The sequence below is a fragment of the Natator depressus genome, chromosome 4 (genome assembly GCF_965152275.1).
Source record: "Natator depressus isolate rNatDep1 chromosome 4, rNatDep2.hap1, whole genome shotgun sequence".
NCBI lineage: Eukaryota > Metazoa > Chordata > Testudines > Cheloniidae > Natator > Natator depressus.
Window position 1 is genome coordinate 44,441,498 of NC_134237.1, and position 23,812 is coordinate 44,465,309.

At 44.8% G+C, this 23,812-nt stretch overlaps 1 protein-coding gene across 2 annotated transcripts in view; it reads left to right on the forward strand.

Moving 5' to 3' along the window:
- LARP1B (La ribonucleoprotein 1B) overlaps positions 1-23,812 on the forward strand; it is a 97,913-nt gene that overhangs the window by 18,534 nt on the left and 55,567 nt on the right. For both annotated transcript variants that reach the window (XM_074950842.1, XM_074950843.1), the window contains exons 3-4: positions 2,102-2,161; positions 13,053-13,221. In XM_074950842.1, the coding sequence (XP_074806943.1) occupies positions 2,102-2,161; positions 13,053-13,221 (229 nt within the window). The remainder of the gene's footprint in view (positions 1-2,101; positions 2,162-13,052; positions 13,222-23,812) is intronic.

Genomic DNA, 23,812 nt, shown 5'->3' on the forward strand with positions numbered 1-23,812 from the left:
CGTTGTGTGGAAAAAATACTTCCTTTTGTTTATTTTAAACCTACTGCCTGTTAATTTCATTTGGTGACCCCTAGTTCTTGTGTTTATAAGAAGTAAAGAGCCCTTCCTTATTTTATTTTTCTCTACACCAGTCATGATTTTTATAGACCTCTATCATATCCCCCCTTGGTCATTTCTTTTCCAAACTGAAAAGTCCCAGTCTTATTAATCTCTCCTCCTACAGAAGCCATTCCATACCCCTGATAATTTTTGTTGCCCTTTTCTGAACCTTTTCCAGTTCCAATATATCTTTTTTGAGATAGGGCAATGACATCTGCATGCAGTATTCAAGATGTGGGCATACCATAGATTTATATTTTCTATCTTATTATCTATCCCTTTCTTAATGATGCTCAAGATTCTGTTTGCTTTTTTGACTACTGCTGCACATTGAGTCGATGTTTTCAAAGAACTATTTACAGTGACTCCAAGATCTTTCTTGAATGGTAACAGCTAATACAGAACCCATCATTTTATATGTGTAGTTGGGATTATGTTTTCCACTATGCATACTTTGCATTTGTCAGCATTGAACTTGGCATTTATCAACTTGCTGGCCTTAGAATCTGTGAAACCCTAAGTTTCTTTCCAAAGTAGTATCTGATTTCCACTTCATTAGTCAATACACTTACCGGTCTTTTTTCTGAAGCCACATGCTCACAAAACTTTTAAAAAAAAGCTGCGCACTTCAGGTGTCTGCCAAGCCCTACCCTTTTATCTGTGTAGAACAAAGCCCTTTTGGTTTCTTCACAGTGCTTTGGGTCCTCTGTAGAATGGTTAAGAGGTCATCCTGTTATGACACAATGGCTCTTGAGATGGATTACCAACTGCATTGCTGTATGCTATTCTGTTAAAGGTAGAACACCTCCTGAAAAGTCAGCACATTGTATGTAGGGTGCATTTGTCCTCTACTACATTTATGGGAAACACCCCTATCATCAACATTTGTACAGCAGCAATGTGGTCCTCTGTTAACATATTTGCTAGATTATGCAATTACTGTACCATCCAGGGAAGATGAGAATGTGGGAAAAACAGTCCTATATTCTGTCTTCACATGAGACTCGTAGCCCCACCTTCACTGAAAACCGCTTGCTGGGCATCTGCAGTAGAATGGACATATATAGTCATTCAAAAGACAAAATGGTTACATATCTTTTTGTAGCTGTTGGTTTTTTTTGAGATGTTGCATATGTCCATTCCAAGACCCACCCTCTTTCCCCAGTGCATTGGAGTCCTCATCTAACATTCTGGTAAGAAGGCTCCATCCTTCATATTCTCTGTTCAGAACATGAGGGAAACCAGGGAGCATGCATGGCAGCCCTACAGTTGCAGCATGGGAAAACTCTCCAGCACCAGTGCACGAAGTGCATATTACACCTATAGTGAAATGAACATATGCAACACAATTCAAAGACAAATAGTTTTGAGGTGAGTAACCTTTTTTTAACATAATTTTTTCTTAGGACTGTTAACGTAGCTGCTAAGAGATCTGTGGGCAGAGGGGAGATTATTAGAGATTTAAAGATGGGGAAAAGAGTTTATATTACATTTAGCAGCCTAGTTGCTTTCATCTAAAAGATTTGTATCCAAATGAAATACACCTGTCTGGTAGTATATTTTAACTGTGACATACAGGGTTTTTAATTAGTTGCTGAGTGCTTTTTATGGCCATATCCATTAAATAGAACTCTGTCCATCAAGGAGTTAGGCTGACAATTACGGTAACAATAAGCTGGAGAAGTTTGTCATTAGGATCCCCTTTTTAACATAATTTTATTTTAAATCTTAGTTTAGTGTTGTGTAGAACTTTGCATTGGAGGCAACCACTCTGAGTAGCTGACTGGATTGCACACTGTTTTCTTGTTGGTTAAAGTAATGTTGTACCTGATTTCCCTTACAGTTCTCACATGTCAAATGAGAAGTGATTGATTTATTCTGATTATTGCTATGAAACATAGTCCATCTCTGACCATCACTGTTAAGTGTGCCAGACCTCATCCACTCATTCTGAAATGCTGTTCTGGTAAACATATAAAACATATATTCTGTAACTTTACAGGCTAGTGACTTCAATGATATCACAAATTGGCCGACACCAAGTGAAATAGCAAACAATGAAGTGAGTATACTATGTTGTTTATATACTTTTATATAATAGTCTGAATTATATTTTTTTTATAAGCCTACAAAGCTTGTGGACCCCCCTGTTTCAAGCTCATGTGGTGAATCTGATTAAGCATTTTAGGGTTTCAGCAGAAACACTGAAAAGGATTTTGCGGTATGAGTCAGAGTTCACTGAGTACAGCTCTTTATGGTTCAGGTGATATTGCCTATTCCCTCCCCATCCCACAGAGGTGGAACAGCACCAGTTCTGCTGACTTCAGGACCCTCCTGTACATGGAAGTGTACAGTATTTACCCCATAATTTTATATCTTAATTCCCCTTTAAGAAGTGTCAGCATGGATCTTCCTTTTTGGGATGTGTATGCATGGAATATGAATCCTTTGCAACACTATAACCCTTGGGGCTGTGTACATGCTTTCTCATGGATCTAAATGCTCAGTGCAAGGTTCTATAAGCAGCCATGGCCATGACTCCATCCTGCTTCAGGAGTGATCATTGAATCCCTGGTTAACTTCTGTTACATTCAAATTCTTACTCTGCCTGTCACCATGATTTGTTGAGCTGGACTAATAACTGATATTTTAGTCCACAGGCACTACAAAAGAAAAACCAACTTTGGTTCAGCTCAAACCAAATCCAAGTACTGTGACAACTTTCGGTGAATTGAAAAGATCTGTTTTGGGTTAAACAAAACATTTTCTTTGGCCTGAAACAAGTTATTTTGGGTGGCCGAATGGCTAGAGCACTTACCTTGGATGCGGATGAGAAAGCTTCAATCCCCGAGTCTGCTTGATGTGGAGAAGGGATTTGAATTTGGATCTTCCATATTGCAGGAAAGTGCCCTAACTGCTGGGCAAGAGGGTATTCTGGGACAGACATCGCTCAGTCTCTTCTGTTGAAGCTGTTCCACTTTATAAATAGTCATTGGAGCAGGCACTTGAACATCCTAGGTGAGTGCCCTAGCCAGCAGGCTGTGGAATCATTCTCTCTTTCCCTGGCCCAATGACTGTTCTTCGTCATTAATAATAAAATAATATATTGTTGGATTTAGATAGGCTTCATACTAGTTTTTGTGACTTCAGCAAGTGCTGTTTCAATCTTTGGCTCCATTCTGGCCTTTCTCTATCTTTCCCCTGCCCCATCATGATTTTCTTGATGCTGGAACCAATCCAAGGCTTTTGAGGTTCAAGTGTTACAGTTCGTGCTTCCTATAGTGGTACAATGTCTGATATGAGCCAAAGAACCACCTTAGGGGTGTCTCTTAGGGATATTCACAGACCAAAATCTGTTCAACCTTTGCTCTTCAATTGTGCTGGGAAGCTGAGTCTATTGAAGGCATTTTGCATGGAACTGTCATCCTCTACTGTCAGCGTTCTTTTTGGGGCCAGATCCAGCCAAGTTCATTGACACCAATGACTACACTGATGACATCAACATTGAAAATTATGAAAATATTAAAGAAACTACTCTAGGATTTGGGTCTGTGATACCAGGGCATATGAGGAGTGTAAGATGAAGCAGCACCGCTAATCTGGGTGTTCTCTCAGATTCAGTTAAAAACAATGGAAACGTACAATGTGTATTCTGAGTGTCTGCCACAGAATTCACTTCTTGTGCTTCAGGATCTCAACTTCCATTTTTTTTAAGAATTGTTATTGGCCCTTATGGCTGCAGAGAAAACCTGAACAGGATGTAAACCAATGACCCATGTGGGTCTGCAGAGAGCCTGAAACAACAGCTCTAAGAGGTGCATACCACCCTTGTTACTCATGCCACCTATATACAAGTTGGTGGATAGATTTTATCAGGCTCCTTAGTTGGATTTTGAGTATTTATATACTCATGAAACACCATGGCATTCTCAGCAGTCACTTGAGAGGTCAAGGATATGAAGAGAGCCACTTGCTACGTCCTTTGACAAGGAGACAAAGATGATGAACTTAACTGTATCATAAGATGTGCTCAGTAGTAGCTTTGCACCATAGAGTTGCAAATTTGTGTCCTCGAAGTGAGGCTATATAAAGACAGTCTACTTGAACTCTGGTTACGGGTAAGTAAACGTTAATCTCTGAGTGCTGGTCTCTGTGTATTGCACTGTGAATACAACTAAGAAGAAGAAATTTTTGCAAGCAGTGTCCGAAGGTCTGCACCTGCACCCCTGCTCTCAAGCGCCACACTGATGGTATAAGAGGTGGGGGAGAACGAACTGCCTCTCCAATTCCTTCCTTCCTACAGCTGCATAGCCTGAGTCAGAATCCTACAGTTCGGAACTGATCCTTTCTCGTCTTCTGTAAATGTTTTCTTAGGTTTTATTTATTTTTTTTAATAGTTCCCTAGTTAGTGTTAGAGTCCCCACCCCAAGGAACCCTCACAGTGGAACTTAGATTATGCCCAGGATACTGGTCTTCAAAAAACTTTCTCCTGGCCCCACTCCTTTTTGGAGAGCAACAACTGCCAGTGCTCTACTGCCTCAGAGAAGCTCATATCTCAAGTATCTAAGTGCAGTATCTGCTGCTCTTTTCCCAGCTGAACACAGCAGGTGTGAGAACTCCAGCTTTGGAAGCACCTTATTGAGCATAGAAAGAGGCCCCAGCGAGACCTAGGCCAGGGGGTTCCACCCCCATACACTGGCCAGAGTCATCAAGAAGCATGCCACCTAGTATTATGTTGGCGTCCTAAGCAGATAGGAGCAGAAGGAAGGACCCTTCACCTGGGCCCTATCATGAGAGTAAGGCAGATGCCCTCCTTGACCTTCTAAGAGGAGGGATGCCTCCTTTTGACTCTGTCCAAGTCAGGTGAGTCTTCAGGCCCAAGTCATATGGAGTTAGAGCGCCCATCCCTCCTAAGCCACATCGGAGCAATGCTTCTTCAGTACCTTCAGTACCAACCTCCACATTGACTGCGATACTGACTGCAGTACCTACTAACATGACATACCAGGAATCACCAGTACTTTTGAAAACAACTGGGTTGGAGACTCATTCACTGATGGTACTGTCATGGTCCTGTGAGGAACAGCCATCTATACCTACTCTGAAGGTATGGAGTGATAAGACATAACCTCCAAAGGAGAGGGGAGGGGGACTTCCTCCTCCTGGACCCAGCATTTCCCTTGTTACCAAGTCTGATCCTCCCCGGGGAGATCTAACAGCAGCAGGAATTAGACTTCTTCCAGAATTCCCATCTGCCGTCCTGTCCACTAGCCATGGTTTCCCCTCTGTGTGATCAACAGTACTGCCAGTGGAACCAGATCCAACTTTTCCATGGTCAGGAGATTCAGCTTCACTTCCACCTAGAGGGATAAGTCCAGGCAGGACATTGAGAATCTCCTGGCTCCAATCTTGGCCACAGAAACAGGCACCCTCCTGTCCCAGAAGATGGGTAGTACTAAATGCCTCAGACCACTGTGACCTACTTCTGACTCCTCATACTGGCCTTATTGGGTCCCATGGTACCTTTATGTGTGGTACGTGGAATCCATGTGATCCAATAAGGAGCCTTACCACCCCTCTTCTCCAAAGGGTCAACCAAAACCTCCCTCGAGGCCATGGAAGAAGAGGAAGATGAGTCAGATCCATTGGCATGGCTGGTACCAATAGGGGTAGGTCCTCATCACCCAGTGAGGTGGTTGCTCCAGCCTCAGTCTTCCCCCAGACTATCATAAACAATTTCAAGAGCTGTTAGAGTCATGGAAGAGCTCTACATCTCCTTAAACGAGGTTCAGGACTCTCAAGATAAGCTTTTAGATATCCTGCACTCCCAGTAAATGAAGCCATACTAGAACCAGCAAGGGCTGTGTTGCACATGCTGACTACCTGTACCCCTAGGCCAAAGAAGGCAGAAAAGATGTACTTTGTTCTAGCTAAGAGAGTGGAGTTCTTGTTTACCCATCCTACCTTAAACTCCTTGGTACTCTATATGGCCAAAAAAAAAAGGATCCACACAACATCCAGCAGACACCCCTACAGATAAGTAGGCTGTGCATCTAGACCATAGGGGGAGGAAGATGTAAACATCTATAGTTTAGAATCTCAAACTATCAGGTTCTTCTTGCCAGATATGATTTTCTGAATTTTTCTAAGTTCCTGAACTTTAGGGACAAGTTACATCAGGGGGACAGGGTTCAATTTCAAGCCCTTATCGAGAAGTGCAAACAGATGGCTAGAACTTGATTGCAAATTGTGCTTGGTGCAGCCAAGGTCTGTGGCAACCACCATTGTGCTGTGATGGGAATTGTGGATGCCCTCTTCAGGGTTTTCCAAGGAGATCCAAAGCACTGCTGAGGACTTAATATTTAATTAGGCTAATATTTTCAGTGAGAAGACAGACAACTCTTTGCAGTCATTGAAGGACTCCAGGGCAACCTTCTGCTCTCTGGGTATATAAACATCAGACCCAAAGAGAAAATACTATAAACACCCCTACAAGCTGAACCCCTTACCACAACCCTTCTATCACCAGCAATTTTATGAGCCACCTCAGAAATGGCAGAAAAATGCCAAGGCCAACATACTCTTGTGATACTGTCCAGGGTACAGTCTGGACGGATGAATAGCTGCGTCCCCTCAGTTCTCCAACGTGGGGTTTCTTTTACACTGCTTCACTGAGAGCTGTCAGTCCTGGTCTGCTCTCACACAGCCTCCAGCCTGTAAGTTACTGCCAGTTATAGTATGAGTGCGATAGCCAGCCACTCTTTAATTACACCAGCAAATTCCCAGTCCCAGACTTCCTATCAGAAACGTACGTTTTGTACAATGTCAGCACGTATAAAGTCCATCATTTTATTGGTGGAAAATAATATGCACAAATACCATTATCCCAAATGGAGGTTCCCAAACACGTCAGTCCAAAATAAACTGGGTCTAAATAAAACAAGAAAACAAATTTAACTACAAAAGACTAGATTGTGACTAGAAATAAAGAGGCATAAAGTCAGAATTGGTTACAAGAAAATAAAAGTAAATTGCAACTAACACCTAACTTAACAAGCTAAATGAATTCAAAGCAAAGGTCTTTCTCACCATGTGTTTCAGTAGTCTTACTGGCTGAATTCCTTTCAGTCAAGATCCCTCCCCCAGTCCAAAGCTGTTTCCTTTGTTCTTCAGGTGTTGTGCATGCTGTGGTAGAGAGAAAGGGAGGAATAATTTGGGGCATCTGCTCCCCCTTCTTACAGCTGTCTCTTCTTCGAGAATCAAAGGTTCCTGTTGAGGTTCGGGAGATGAAAGGTCTGTGTAAACAGGAACCCCCCAGCTGTTTCTTTGTTAATATGTAGATTTTATCCACGTCCTCTTTCTTGCCAAAAGAATGGCCACTTTAACCAGGTGATGGGTCATTTGATTTTGCTGACAGCTGGCTGAGGCATCGTCTAGCCTTTTGTCTCTGGGGAACCGCTTTGTGACTGCTCTCCCAGCCTTGGAACATGTCTTAGTAATATCATACAATAGAGTCTTATAAATATACATACTATGTTGCCACACATTTTATCAGGGCAATAATGAGCAGCAAATTATGAGTTTTCAAATGATACCTCACAAAGCATGCTCTGTACAAAACTTATCATAACCTCGCAGAAGAGGTGAACATAAGGGTACAGACTGTCACAATGCTGCATCTTCCACTTCAACTGCAGCTACCCAACCAAGAGATATTTTTGACAAGACCATCGAGGGCTGCGAACCAATATTGATGCCATCTTCACCCAGCACCAAGATACACTTTGGGCAATGTTTAGAGAACTTGTCACAATTGGAGGTTGATAACAGACAAGTAGGTGCTGGATATTACCCATTCTAGCTATACCATCGTTTCTCTCCCCACCTCCAAAACTTTCTTCCTCATCCCTTTTCAAGGACTTCTCTCATGAGGGGATCCTCCAAGAATTTGAATCTCTTCTCCAGTAGAGAGCAATAGAGCAGGTACCCCCTCAACATTGGGGAAATATTTCCTAGTTCCCAAGAAGAAAGGAGGCTGGAGACTCATTCTCGAGCTGCATTAATTCAACATTTTTTTTTTTTTGCAAACTGAAATCCCATATGGGTACCATTATATTGATTTAGATGGAATATATGGGCTAAAGGTGTTAATCCAGCCACTGCTCAACATTTAAACAGTGTTTAAATAAGGCTCAGGTTCAGAGCTCTGAGCTTGCTTAGCACTATTGCACAAACACCATTAAAAATCCTTTGCACCTTTTACAAAAGGATAAAGAAAAAATATTTGCAATATAAGTAAGGCTTTCATTTTAAAAACATCCCTTGTTTCCTTTCCCTTTATCTGAAGACTTGGGAGAAACTGCTTGTGTGACAGTTACTTAGATGGTATAAAAATGGTATCAAATAACTGTCCTTTTGAGGAAAGGAGAAATTAGTTATGGGTTACAGCTGCTGCTATTGCTGTTACAGTCTAATCCGATTTTGTCCCACATGGTGGTTGAGATTCAGCCAGAGCTAGTGAAGGTTGCAATGTCATCTGGCTCCCTCCCTTTGGCCCAGTCTGGTCATCTTTCAGGATCGGGATGAAGAAGGTCCAGCGTCCCACAAGATGGTGGGAGTGGCAGTCAGAATGATAAAGCTGGCTCCAGGAGCCAGTATTTCAGTCTCTTTAAGGACCCACACAGAGAAAGGTTGGGGAATAGTCCATCCTGTCATTATTTTATGTACTAGTTAAGCCTGGTTTCGGACACACCAATTTTGGTTCACAGATTTCTCGTATTTACCAAGCATGATCTTAACACAGTCCTCGTGTTACATCAGTAGGTCTTTTTGTTTGGACTAATTCAGGCTTTGTCTCCCTTTCATAAATTTTGACATCAACATTTGTAGGTTGTTGTGGCATCTTATGAGCGTTCATTTTTTTTAACTCTTGAGCTCCCAATTAAGGTAAATTTATAGACCCAATTATCACAACAGTACAATGGCATCAATAACACCATCCCCAGAAAAGGACACATGGCTCACAGCTCTTGATGTGAAAGATGTGCTTTCATTTGGCTATTCACTCCACAGATGATTCCTCAGGTTGTGGTAGGCCTCCAGCACTATCAATTCAGGGTATTTCCTGTTGGGTTAGCCACACCTCCCAGAGTCCTCCCAAAAGTGTTCTCAGTAGTAGTAGCTCAGATGAGGCAACTCCACCGTGCTTGCACAATTTGCTTCTGATGGGCAGCTCTTGCCTGGAAGTCTTAATGCCAACCTCGTTGCTATTCAACCTTCTAGCATCCCTGGGAATCTGCATAAATATGAAGTCTACCCTGACTGCAACACAGAGCATAGAATATATAGGAGCTACCATGGATTCAATCAGGGCAAAGGCTGATCTTTTTAAGGACCGATTTCACTACATGGGCATTCAGATCTAGCTATGCAAAGCCCTTGATCATTAGTTCAGATATGCCTCACTCTTCTGAAGCAGATGACATCATGTACTTATGTGATGCCATTTGACAGACTCCAACTCCATTGCCTACAAGCTTGGCTCTGAACACTATATACAACAGAGCAAGCACAACATGAACACCTTAGTGACCATCCCCACTGAGTTGAGAGTCTCACTGAAATGGGGAGGGACCCTGTACATATGTGCATGGCGTTCTCTTTCTGTCCTGCACATCTGACAAGATGATAATTACAGATGTCTACCTGATAGGCTGGGGAGCCCACATGGACAATCATACAGCATAAGGCACTTGGATGCCTAAGGAAGCCAGAATCCACACACAACTTGTACAATGGAGACCTGTATGAGAACCTTGCAAAGCATTCCTACCACTCATACAATCCCAGAATGTCCTGATAATGTCAGACTTTGTTTGTTCTGTTTTGTTTGTCTGTCACAAGCATGGAGGGGTGAGATCCATCCCCCTTGTTTATATAAGTGATCAGCTTATGGCATCCTATTGGCAGTGTACCTCCCGGGAGCCCAAAATTCACTGGCAAACAGCCCGCATTTTGCCACCCATCAGAAATGTGAACTACATGATTTAGTGGTAAACAGGATCTTCCATCAGTGGAGAACCCCCACTTTGGATCTGTTGGCCCCCAGGCATACAGGAATCGGGAACATATATTGCTCCAGGGGAGCTGAAAGACAGTACGCCAGAGGCGATGGTCTCCTACTACCTTAGTCAGATCACTTGAGCTATTTCTTCCTTGTCATCCCTCTATTATCTCAGGTTCTTCGTAAGATTTGACTGGACAGGGCACGAGACATCCTCATCACCCCCAAACAGCCCAGACCGTTCTGGTTGCCAAGTCTCCTACAAATGTCATCCTGACAACCTATCAGCATTCCGACCATCCCAGACATCTTGACCCAAGAGAATGGCAGCATCAGGTATCCCAACCCAGATGCTCTTCTTCTCACAGCTTGGTATTTGGAGAGCATCAAGCCTAGAATGGTCCCACCCTGAAGCTTTGGAAACTATTCTTAAAAATAGCAGAAAGGACTCCATCAGAAAATGTTTCCTAGCCAAGTGGAAATGTTTCTCTATCCGGGCCCAGCAAAACCATGTATTTCCAGAGACAGCAGTTAGTACAAAATGGCAGGAATATCTTCTTACTCTTAACAGAAATGGGCCTTTCCCTTAGCTCGCTACAGGTTCATCTGGCTGCATATCAGCGTGTCTCCTGCCAATGGACGTTTTACACAGTCTACTCTTTTGAAGGATCTGTTCAGGAACTTTGCAGTAAAGTCACCAACCCTTCACTGAGATCTTCTAAATCCCCCTTTGAACCACTAATCATGTGTTCCATGTCTTGCCTGTCAGAGGAGGTCATGTTCCTCACTGCCATCACTTCAGCCGGAAGAGTAGGTGAATTTGGGGCCCTAATAACCGATGCACTATACATAATAGTCCATAAGGACCAAGTCTCACTACAATTACACCTGAAATTCATTCCTAAGAGACTTTTTTGTAATTTCACATAAACCAGTCAATTCACTTACCTGTGCTTTTTTTTTCCCCCCTGAAGCCCCATGCCTCAGACAAGAAGACTATTCCCTTATGTTTGGTGAGTATTGGCATTTTACCCACAGAAAATGAAACGGATCAGAAAATTATCTAGACTGTTGGTTGCCATAGCAGAACAAGTATGAGAACAAGCTATATCCTTTCAAAGAATATAAGTGGATCTATGACTGTATCCTTGGCACAGATTCATTCACCTCACAGGGTAAGGGCTCACTCTACAACGGCACAAGCAACCTCTGTAGTATCACTTCATGAGGTGTCCCAGCTTGATAGCTGCAGGGTAGCTGTGTGGAGATGTATCCACCCATTCAGGAGACATTATTCCTTGGTCCAAGACACTCTGACACATCCTTTGGGACAGCATTTCTATAAGCAGTTATATCGCCTGCATTCTTGCGCCCTCCTCCTTTGAGTACTGTTTCAGTCACCTACAGTGGAATACACATAAGCACCAGCATTTGAAGAAAGGGAAGTTACTTATCTTATTGTAAGTGGAATTCTTGGAGATGTGTAGTCCCTAGCTGTATTCCATTACCCACCTTCCTTTCCTTCTGCTTTGGATCATGACAAGATTCACAGTACAGAAGAAACTGGAGGTGGTCAGTCCACTTCACTCCTTATATCCTCACAGTGGAGCATGAGGAGAGCAGAGGTGAAAGCATGGGCCAACAGACACTGCTTGCAAGAATTCTCTGGTCTCAGGCGTGTGGTCCACATTCTTACCCACAGTGGAATACAGATAGGGACCACACATTTTGAATACAATAAGATAAGTAACTTCCCATTCTTATGTTTTGCTATAATGTAGATAATTTCACTTTAACAAGATATCATTTATACATTGTTGTTGAAAATACCATAATTGTACATTCTGCAGTGTTACATATTTAGTACATCTAATTGTTATAACTGTTTGCATTCTAAAATTAATTTTTGTAACCAGGAAGACTTGGAAACATTTTTAAAATGAAAACTTAGAATCTGTTTAATAATACAGGGAGTCCTCGGACTTACGACACAATTTGTTCCTCAGAATTGCGTTGTAAGTTGAAACATTGTAAGTCGAAACTGGTTTTCCCATAGGAATCAATGGTATAAAGGGGCGGTTATTCCTGAAGCAAGGCTTGATGCACTGTTTTCACCACAATAACCCAGATTTTTGAACTAAATGAATTATAGATGACTAATGTAGCAACATCAGTGTAGTTTCTTGGTAAACAGCATTCAAATAAACACACAAAATCACATATGCTTTGACTTTCCAGAACTTTTTGGAGGGCTCTTGGCTGGGGGCTTCTCTGAAGTCTGGGCTGCAAGTTTCCCTGGAGTCTTCTCTGGAGCAGCTGGGCTGGCTGGGCAGACAGGTGGCTGCTCAGAATGCAGGCACCATACTACTCGGAATTGGGCTTGCTTTTAACAGAATTGCTTGTAAATAACTTCATGGTTGCGTTATAATGAATGAAGCTGGAAGGGGGTCCCTTGCAGTTGCTTGTCTGATTGGCTTCCACGGCCAGGGTAGCTTGTTTCTGATTGGCTCCCAGCCCAAGGCTCAGCCAATCAGAAAGCTTGAACAGTGAAATCCATGATTGGCTGAGGCTCACATGTGATGTGTTCTGTTCTCCCTGCCAGCTTTTGTCGTAAGGGCGAAACAAATGTCGTAGGGGTGAAGCGGGCAGTCAATTGAAAAGCATTGTAAGTGGCATCCAATGTAAGTCAGGCATCATAAGTCTGAGGACTCCCTTATAATAATAATTTTTTATAATTTACACAACTCATAACTTTGGCGCTTATCATGCTCAAAGATTGAGAACCACTTATCTTAAGTCATGTTAATAAGTACAGAAACTTGCTTTAAATGTATTTTATGCAGTCAGAATCCATAAAATCATGTTAAATATTTAGCAATATGTCTTGCAGTGCAAAACCATAAATCATCAGAATAAAAAGCCACTAAATAAAAAAGAAAAGGAGGAGAAAACTGAAAAGAGAGCTACCACTGAAATTGAGAACCTGCAAGCAAAGCCAGAGGGTCCTGGAGAAAATGTCAGTGAAGATGAGGCTCAGTGTAACAATCAAAGGAAAAAAGGTTGGCCTAGGCACTACGCAAAATTATAACAATTCTGATTTATTGCATTACTAAAATTTTTCGATAATAAACCTTCCAGATGATAGGAAGGTGAGTGACTTGACATGCTTTATGCTTTTCTATTTTCACCTTTCAGTATGTGCATGAGACTGGATACATTGTTTGCAGTGTAAAGTTTTAAAACTACTTTCCCCCCTGCCCTTGTCATTTTTGAGGTGTCATAAAATAGAAAATTAGGGTTGGAAGAGACTTCAGGAGGTCATCTAGTCCAACCCCCTGCTCAAAGCAGGGCCAACACCAACTAAATCATCCCAGCCAGGGCTTTGTCAAGCTGGGCCTTAAAAACCTCCTAAGGATGGAGATTCCACCACCTCCCTAGGTAACCCATTCCAATGTTTCACCACCCTCCTAGTGAAATAGTGTTTCCTAATATCCAACCTAGACCTCCCCCACTGCAACTTGAGACCATTACTCCTTGTTCTGTCATCTGCCACCACTGAGAACAGCCTAGCTCCATCCTTTTTGGAACCCCGCTTCGGGTAGTTGAAGGCTGCTACCAAATCCCCCCTCACTCTTCTTCTGCAGACTGAAGCAGCCCAGTTTCCTCAGCCTCTCCTCATAAGTCATATGCCCCAATCCCCTGATTATTTTCATTGCTCTCTGCTGAACTCTCTCCAATTTGTCCACATCCTTTCTGTAGTGGGGGGCCCAAAAATGGACACGATACTCCAGATATGGCCTCACCAGTGCCGAATAGAGGAGAATAATCACTTTCCTCGATCTGCTGGCAATGCTCCTACTAATGCAGCCCAATATGCCATTAGCAATTTGGCAACAAGGGCACACTGCTGACTCATATCCAGCTTCTCATCCACTGTAATCCCCAGGTCCTTTTCTGCAGAACTGCTGCTTAGCCAGTCGTCCCCAGCCTGTAGCGGTGCATGGGATTCTTCCTTCCTAAGTGCAGGACTCTGCATTTGTCCTTGTTGAAACTCATTTGATTTTTTTTGGCCCAATCCTCCAATTTGTCTAGGTCACTCTGGACCCTATCCCTACCCCCCAGCTTATCTACCTCCCCACAGCTTAGTGTCATCTGAGAACTTGCTGAGGGTGCAATCTATCCCATCATCCAGATCATTAATAAAGATGATGAACAAAACCGGCCCCAGGACTGACGCCTGGGGCACTCCACTTGATAGCGGCTGCTGACTAGACATCGAGCCGTTGATCACAACCCATTGAGCCCGACTATCTAGCCAGCTTTCTAGCCACCCTATAGTCCATTCATCCAAGCCATACTTTTTTAACTTGCTGGCAAGAATACTGTGGGAGACCGTATCAAAAGCTATGTAAAAGTCAAGATATATCACGTCCACCGCTTTCTCCATATCCACAGAGCCAGTTATCTCATCATAGAAGGCAGTCAGGTTGGTCACGCATGACTTGTCCTTGGTGAATCCATGTTGACTGTTCCTGATCACCTCCTTCTCCTTCAAGTCCTTCAAAATGGTTTCCTTGAGGACCTGCTCCATGATTTTTCCAGGGACTGAGGTGAGGCTGACTGGTTTGTAGTTCCCTAGGTTCTCCTTCTTCCGTTTTTTTAAAGATGGGCACTGTATTTGCCTTTTTCCAATCATCCGGGAACTCCTCTGATTGCCACGGGTTTTCAAAGATAATGACCGATGGCTCTGCAATCACATCAGCCAATTCCCTCGGCACCCTCGGATGCATTAGATCTGGAGCCATGGACTTGTGCATGTCCAGATTTTCTAAATAGTCCTTAAGCTGTTCTTTCACCACTGAGGGCTGCTGACCTCCTCGCTATACTGTGTTGCCCAGGACAGCAGTGTGGGTGCTGACCTTGTCCGTGAAGACCTAGGCAAAAAAAGCATTGAGTACTTCAGCTTTTTCCACATCATCTGTCACTAGGTTGCCTCCTCCATTCATTAAGGGTCCCACACTTTCCCTGACCTTTTTTTTGTTGCTAACATACCTGTAGAAACCCTTCTTGTTACCCTTCACATCCCTTGCTACCTGCAACTGCAGTTGCGTTTTGGCCTTCCTGATTACACCCCTGCATGTCCAAGTAATATTTTTATACGCCTCCGTAGTCATCTGACCAAGTTTCCACTTCTTGTAAGCTTCCTTTTTGTGTTTAAGCTCACTGAAGATTTGATTGTTAAGCCAAGCTGCCTCCTGCCATATTTGCTATTCTTTCTGCACATCGGGATGGTTTGTTCTTGCGCCCTCAATAAGGCTTCTTTAAAATATAGCCAGCTTTCCTGGACTCCTTTCCCCCTCATATTAGCCTCCCAGGGGATCCTACCCATCAGTTCCCTAAGGGAGTCAGTCTGCTTTTCTGAAGTCCAGGGTCCATATTTTGCTAGTCTCCTTTCTTCCTTTTGTGAGGATCCTGAACTCAACCAACTCATGGTCACTGCTGCCCAGATTACCACCTACTTCTGCTTCCCCTACCAATTCTTCCCTGTTTGTAAGCAGCAGGTCAAGAGGAGAATGGCCCCTGATTGGTTCCTCCAGTAGTTGCACCAGGAAGTTGTCCCTAACGCTCTCCAAAAACTTCCTGGGTTGTCTGTGCACTGCTGCATTGCTCTCCCAGGAGATGTCAGGGTGATTGAAGTCCCCCATTAGAACCAGGGCCTGTGTTCTGGAAACTTCAGTTAATTATCTGAAGAAAGCCTTGTCTACCTCATCCTCCTGGTCCGGTGGTCTATACCAGTGCTTCTCAAGCTATCTGATCTGGGGGACCGGCAATTTTTTTTCCCAATATGCGTGCAGACTGGCAGCTGATGGCTTGCGGACCGGCACCAGTCCGCGGACCACCACTTTGAGTAGCACTGGTCTATAGCACACACCCACCATGACATCTTGTTGCTCTTGCTTCTAAACTTAACCCAAAGGCTCTCAACAGGCTTTTCTCCAGTTTCATACTGGAGCTCTGAGCAATCATACCGCTCTCTTACCTACAATGCAACTCCTCTACCTTTCCTCTCCTGCCTATCCTTCCTGAACAGTTTATACCCGTCCATGACAGTGTTCCAGTCATGTGAGCTACCCCACCAAGTCTCTGTTGTTGCAATCACATCGTAGTTCTTTGACTGTGCCAGGACTTCCATTTCTTCCTGCTTGTTTCCCAGGCTTCTTGCGTTCGTGTACATGCACCTAAGATAACTAGCCGATTGCCCTGCTTTCTCAGTATGAATCAGGAGCGTTCTCCCCCCCCCCCCGCACCTTCCTCCTTGTGTTTCCTCCCGGTATCCCACTTCCCCACTTACCTCAGGGCTTAGGTCACTGTCCCCCTGGTGAACCTAGTTTAAAGCCCTCCTCACTAGGTTAGCAGCCTGCCTGCAAAGATACTCTTGCCTCTGTTAGTTAGGTGGATCCCATCTCTTCCTAGCAATCCTTCTTCCCAGCACAACATCCCATGGTCAAGGAATCCAAAGCCCTCTCTCCGACACCACCTGCGTAACCACGCATTTACCTCCACAATTCGACGGTACCTACCTGGGCCTTTTCCTTCAACAGGGAGGATGGACGAGAACATAACTTGCGCCTCAAACTCCTTTATCCTTCTTCCCAGAGCCATGTAGTCTGCAGTGTCCCACTTAAGGTCATTCTTGGCAGTATCATTGGTGCCCATGACTTGTCAAAGAAGAGTAAACTTGTAAGAGAGTGCTCCATGGTCTACTGTCCTTCCTGAGAGCTGTTTACAGAAAGAAGTTTTGCTAAATCTATTGATTCCGCTTCTGTCTAAATCTGGACAAGCTAGTTTAGGAGGGGCCACTTGAGATTTTTGGATTTAAAACAGTATTTTCTTCACAGTAAAATATGGAAAATAAAATGGATACTGTATTGTATGTATCTTGCAAAGACACATTTTAAAAACTCAGATGGATAAAGTATAACCCATACACTTAGATCAGTTTGTGGGACAGCACAAATAATGAGAACTATAAGTCTGAAGTTGGAAAATAACTTGAGATCTATAAGCCTTCAGCTTTAAGAAGTTCTGGATAGGTTGTATACTGGTATTTAAGGCAAATATATCCAAAAATTGGAGAACACTTTCTAAAAATATTGATCTAGAGTTGCAAATAGTGGATAATGCACAAAACTGGAAATTCCAAAGACAGCTGAGTTTTTATTAGTGAATAACACGTCGTATTCTTGGCTCTTTTTATAGAATATGCCAGGCAAGAACAAAATTTGTGTTCTATTAACAGAGAATCTTATGCTTTGGAACACAGTTTGGTATCATTTATACCTAAAAAACTGACAAAAACAAGACTTGTTAAAACAGAAGTCTCCACTATAGGGTAAAAGGTCTTGGTGTTCTATCGCACGAAACTGTTATTTTTTGTAATGATAATGGTGAATCTTCTAGCCTTGTGTTGATGCAAAAAAATATTTGTCAACTTTAAAATATATATTCCATCGGAAGTCTGAAGAACTTAAATCTGAATTATCTGATTCATATGTTACCTGATATTTTTTATTCATGATCCGTATTGCTTTTTTTTTTTTTTTTTTTTTTTGCATAAGACTTAAGGTGCCTCTGCCACCTCCCAACCAACTGCAGAATAGCAGATGTTATGGTTAAAGAGCTAGATCAGAGGTGGGCAAACTATGGCCCGCAGGCCACATCCGGCCTGCGGGACCGTCCGGCCCAGTCCCTGAGCTCCCAGCCGGGGAGGCGAGCTCCCGGCCCCTCCCCCGCAGCGACGCCAGCGCTCTGGCCTGCCGCTCCTCCTGGGCGGTGTGGCTGGCTCCAGCAGGGCTGCAAGCTCCTGCTGCTCTGAGCAGCATGGTAAGGGGGTGGGGAGCAGGGGGGTTGGATAAGAGGCAGGGGACGGGGAGCAGGGGGCGGTTGGATGAGGCGGGAGGTTCTGAGGGGGGGGTAGTCAGGAAACGGGGAGCAGGGGGGGTTGGATAGGCATGGGAGTCCCGGGGGGGGGGTGGGACTGTCGGGTGGGGGTGTGGATAGGGCTCGGGGCACTCAAGGGACAGGGAGCAGTTGGGGGTTGGATAGGGGGTGGGGTCCCAGGAGGCCTGGCAGGAGTGTGGATAGGGGTCGGGGGGGTACTCGGGACAGGGAGCGGGGGGGGGGGGGGGTGTTGGATAGGGGGTTGGGTCCCAGGGGGGCAGTTAGGGGCGGGGGTCCCAGAAGGGGCTGTCAGGGGACAAGGAGCAGAGGGGGTTGGATGGGTTGGGGGTCATGAGGGGGACAGTCAGGCGATGGGAAGTGGTAGGAGGCGGAGGCCAGGCTGTTCGGGGAGGCACAGCCTTCCCTAACCGGCCCTCTATACAGTTTCACAACTCTGAAGTGGCCCTCCAGCCAAAAAGTTTGCCTACCCCTGAGCTAGATAGCGTTATGAATCTTTTTACCCTTTTGCTATTAAGATATTTTTCTTATATGCTTCATCTTAGTGTTTGTTATACTTTAGCATACCACAACTTAACGTTGTCAGGAACATAAATCTCCATCGCTTGGAACTAAGGTATTTTCTTTCTGTTATGAAAGTGTCCCACGTTCTTCTTCTAATGATGGTCCCTGTGTATATTCCACACACAGGTATGCATGCGTGCCATGCATCTAAGTCTGGAAATACTTGAAAGCAGCATCTGTTGGCCCACATATGTACAGTAGCGTACCTCATGTTCCTGACCAAGGGTATAGGAGGCAGTGTGGGTCGATGCTTCTGTAGTTCCTTCCTGATGCATGGCCTGAGTTACAATTGTCCTTGTTTTCATTGCATAACTTATCAAAAAAAAAATTGTAAATAGTTGAATTCTTAAGTTAGTTAAAATGTATAGAGTACTTTTCTCCCCAGTTGGGAAGCCTTTCCCCAGCTCTGGGACTATGCCCAGGGTCCTGGGATTCAAGAATTGCATCTCCTGCCATTGATCTTCTCCATCAGTCACAAATATCAATGTAGCCTGTACTGTCAGGGTGAGGTGCATATCTCTGCAAAGTGCAGTATCTGTTGCTCTTTCCTGCCCAGGAGCTTTGCCTATGGAAGCCCTGATGGAGAATACTATGACGTCTCTCTCTGATATGGGCCATCGGGACCCCTATGTACATCAGACCCCTCAATTGACCAGCAGTATCTCTCCAAGCATGTGCCTTGGAGTGGAGCTCTCACCATCTAAGCCCATCTTTGTAGGGCGCTCTCATGGGAGCAAGGACAAATCCCTATTGAGGACCATCCATAAGAAGCACATTTCCTCTGAGCCTGTGCAGGTGCGGTGAAACGTCACATACGGAACCTAAGGAACAGGCTCCGATGAAGACCACCTGATTGGAGGGCAAGATGTGTGTAAAAAAAAAAAAAAAAACAAACTGCATTTGTCACCTTGATGCCAAATCATCAGTGCAGTAAGTAGGCATTTTAGCACCTGGGGCGAGCAAGCATATTTCCACCCCTTACTAGAGACCTGTGAGGGACTATTTTTTTAATTCAGTCCCACCCTGCGGTACCCATTCCCACCTGCTCCTGCATTGTTTGTTGAATTTTTATCTTGCACCTGCTGTTATGCCAGCAGGTTCTGCAGGATCCCAGTCATGCTGCCTACCCTGCAGTATTAAGTATTGCCACTCTTACGTCTGCACTGCTGCTGGCAGCGGCGCTACCTTCAAAGCTGGGCAGCCAGAGAGCAGTGGCTGCTGGCCAGAGCATTTCATGTTGTTTGTGGTGCAGGAGGACTATTTTTTTTTAATCCTGATCCCCTCCCACCCCACAATTCCCACTCCCACCTGTTACAGCATTTTTGATTTAAAAAAAAAAATTATCCTACTCCTGCTACTGTGGCAGTGGGTCCTGTGGGATCCCAGTCCTGCTGTAGGGCTCTACCTCCTATCGTTTATTTGTCCACCCCATTTTTCTACTCTTCTGCACGTTTCTCCCCCTCCCTCTCCCCCCACCCCCCGGGTTTGCACCCTGGGTTCGCCCCACCCTGGTTATGGTCCTGTGAATCATCAGGATAGATGTTCGCTGGTTTTGTCTACAAGTGATGGTCTGGACCCATTGTCAGTACTGCCTCATCCATGTAAAGACTGTCCATTTGCTGCAGATGCACTGGATCTGTCCGTTTTAACTGTGGGAACCCCTCAGGCATGAGAGCATACCAGGACTTTTGTAACACCAGAGGATATATTCCTTCCTTATCCATGGTCTCCACTTCTTTCTGGCCTGGCCCTCCTGAGGGATGTCCTTATCCAGAGGAGGCAGGTACATAACTGTCGGAGAAGCTGTCTCACCTCCAGCCTTCTGGAAGGAGTGCCCCGGCACCGACAGCACTGCTGCTACCGATGGAGCAATTTTCGAACTGAGATGAATCAGAGGAGATGGCCACATGGGTATTTCCATGGAGGCAGTTGAGCCCCAATAGACAGTCGAGGGGTTACATTTGCTGTTCCACTGGATATGCCCCCCAGGGACCGCTGGTAGTGGTTTTCTTGGGAGTTCCCCGCAACTGATTGATCCCTCTTTCGAGTCTTATTGGGGTTCATTGGATCCTTATGGCAGGCATCTGGACCCCTCTCAAGTTATAGCACGCCTCTTCCTCTCACAAGCTGGTTCCATCAGTGTACAAGGAGGGAAGAGGTGGAACTGGATCCGATGGTTTCACTGGGTGCTTCTTCACTGGACAAGGTGGTCACTACTTCCTCTGATTTCATCAGGTTGGTGACAGGGTTTTTCATACAAGTGTTAAATGCCCAAGCATTTCTCAATGAAGAAAAGTCTGTTTTGTTACCCACCAGTCAATAAACTTTTTATAGGGGCAAAATTTGGATTGTTTCCATGAAAGTGTTCACAAAAGGTTTCATGCAATGAGCAACTTGATGTCACACATCATCCACAGAACATGAGCCACAGTACACAAGGTGCCTTTCACTTTTAGGCCCCCACGTGCACCTGTGTGACTCCTTTTGCCAGACTTCACTTGCAGTGCCTGCAGGCTTGGCTCCACTTGATCTATCAACCATCAAGGACCACATCAACTCCAAGGTGGTAGTTCCCGTTAGAGTTGTCACCTCCCTAACTAAGCGCTTGGCTACACTTGGAAGTTGGATCACATTAAATCAGCTCTGGGCGCCTGAGGTGTCCACACTGGCAAGGCACCTTGAGTCCGCGGCTGGAGCACCTCTGGTAGTCCACCTCCACAGAAGCACAGAGCTCGCTGTGCCTTGGCTGAAATGCTGGGGTGTCAGTGTGGATGAAGTGTTGCATAACTGTGCTGTGGTTGGCCTCCAGAAACGTCCCATAATCCCTTGAAGTCAAGTGGCCATTCTCGTCATTGTTTTGAACTCTGCTGCAGGCATGCGGATATCCCCTTTCAAAGCTCTGTTTCTGACAGCCGGCATGCTTATCTGCTCTGGGACACAAAGCAAACCATTACTGAGGAATGGTCCAGCTGCAGAGGCAGGCGTGTGTGAGAGAGAGAGAGAGAGAGGCCGGGGGGGAACTGATGTCAGGGTTCCCCCTGTTGCTCTCTGAACTTACAAGACCACATGCTGACACATTCTCTGCCCCCCAAAACAGTGTCTCCCCCCACATACACACAACACACTCCCTGTCACACTTGACCTACCCACCCCCTCCCATTGAAAAACAGGCTGCAGTCACTTGCTACACGCTGAAGCCACTTGGCATCTGTGGCATTGCAAGAGCTGCTAATGTGGCCACGCCACTGTGCTTGCAGCTGACAGAGTGAACACATGGCAGCGCTTTCCCTGCTGCGGTCTCTGAGGGCTGGTTTAACTCTTGGCACTCTACATCTGCAAGTGTAGCCATAGTCTTAGTGGTCAAACCCAGAAAAGGTCATAGTGGGAGTTACCTTCAACAATGCCACTTCCAGGGCCACCAGTATGACAGACAAGCTTCCCTTTTGGGGTGGGATGCTTAGGGCACTAGGTCCCTATGAAAAGCCAGACTACATATAAACTTACTGGAACTGAGGTTGATCCTCATTGCATGCAAGGTCTTCCTTTCACTTATATGCTCACTCTGTATACACATAATATTGGACATGATCACCATGGTGGTCTATATAAACACACAGGGAGGTCTCATCCATTCTGCCAGGAAGTTGTCAGACTTTGGAAAAGGGATGTCAGGAACTGCATTGCGATACAGGCCACGTATCTTATGGGTCTTCACAACTCCCTGGCATACAAATTAAGCAGAATCTTGTTGATAGGCCATGAGTGGCAGGTTCGTGATGCAGTCCTAAGTGAGATTTTACACAGCAGGTTATTTTGCTATGGGACCTCTTTGAGTCGCAAATGAACAGAACGCTCCCCCTATTGTGACTCTCAAGGTAACGCTTTGCTGATGTCCTGGATGAACAGCCTCAGATTGCATTGCCTCCCATTCCGCTGCTTCTGCAACTCATAGGGAAGATGCATCGCAACAAAGCCAACATCATTCTCCTTGTACCCCACTGGCCCAGACAGCTTTGGTTCACAGAATTTCTATTGATGTCTGCCCCCCAACAATCAGGATCTGCCTGTTCCTGAATCTCCTGAACCCAGAGAGGGGGAAGACCAAGCATTCCAGTTTGGGCTCATGCCACCTTACCTCCCATCCTGGTTTTTGGATGGGTGTTGGAAATAGAATGCTCCTGTTCTGCCCCAGTTCAGGTGATCCTTAACCACAGTCCAAAAGAGTCTACTAAAACCTATCATCAGGCTAAATGGAGACGCTTTTCAGCAACAAAATCATTGTTCTCCAGAGAGTCTAGAACTGGAATGGCTGCAGTATATCCTGTCCCTAAAGACTTCCAGGGTCTCTTTTGGCTTCTTAGGAGTATACCTAGCAGTGATTAGTGCCTTCCTTCCTCCGTGTTCTTTACTCTCCCAGCTACAGTATGATTCATGAAAGGCCTGATCAGGACCTTCCCACCAGTGCTTAAACCTACCCCTCAATGGCATGTTAACCTCATCCTGTCCAAGCTCACTAGCCCACCTTTCAACACCATAGCGACTTGTGCCATGTCCACCTATCCACATAGATGGCATTCTTAGTAGCTGTCACCTCAGGTAGGAGGGTCAGTGAGCTCAGAGATATCATGGTGGACCTTCCTGTTAAAGCGTTTCACAAAGAAAAGATTTCTCTTTGACTACACTCAAGTTTCTTCAAAGATTGAGTTCCACAACAGTCAAATAATACTTACCTTTATTTTTACCAAAACCTCACGCTTCCTCTGAAGATATGAGTTCACTTCTTTGATGTCCGGCAGGCCCTGGTGTTCTAACTACAAAGATACAAGCCTATTGGGAAATGACCCAGACTCTGTTGCCATAGCAGATATTGCATGGGCAAGCCATATCATCCCAGAGGATTTCTAAGTGGGTCTCAGGATGCATCTTAAAGTGCTACAAGATATCAAACATTCTTCCCCTTGGGGGTGTCACAGCTCACTCTATCTCTGTCAGACATTCCGCTGCAGAACATCTGCAGAGAGACCACCTGGAGTTTGATTCACACATTTGTGACACACTACGCTCTGGTTCATGCCTCAGCTGTTGATGTAGTGGTGGGATCAGTAGTGCTGCAAGCATCTTTGCTAC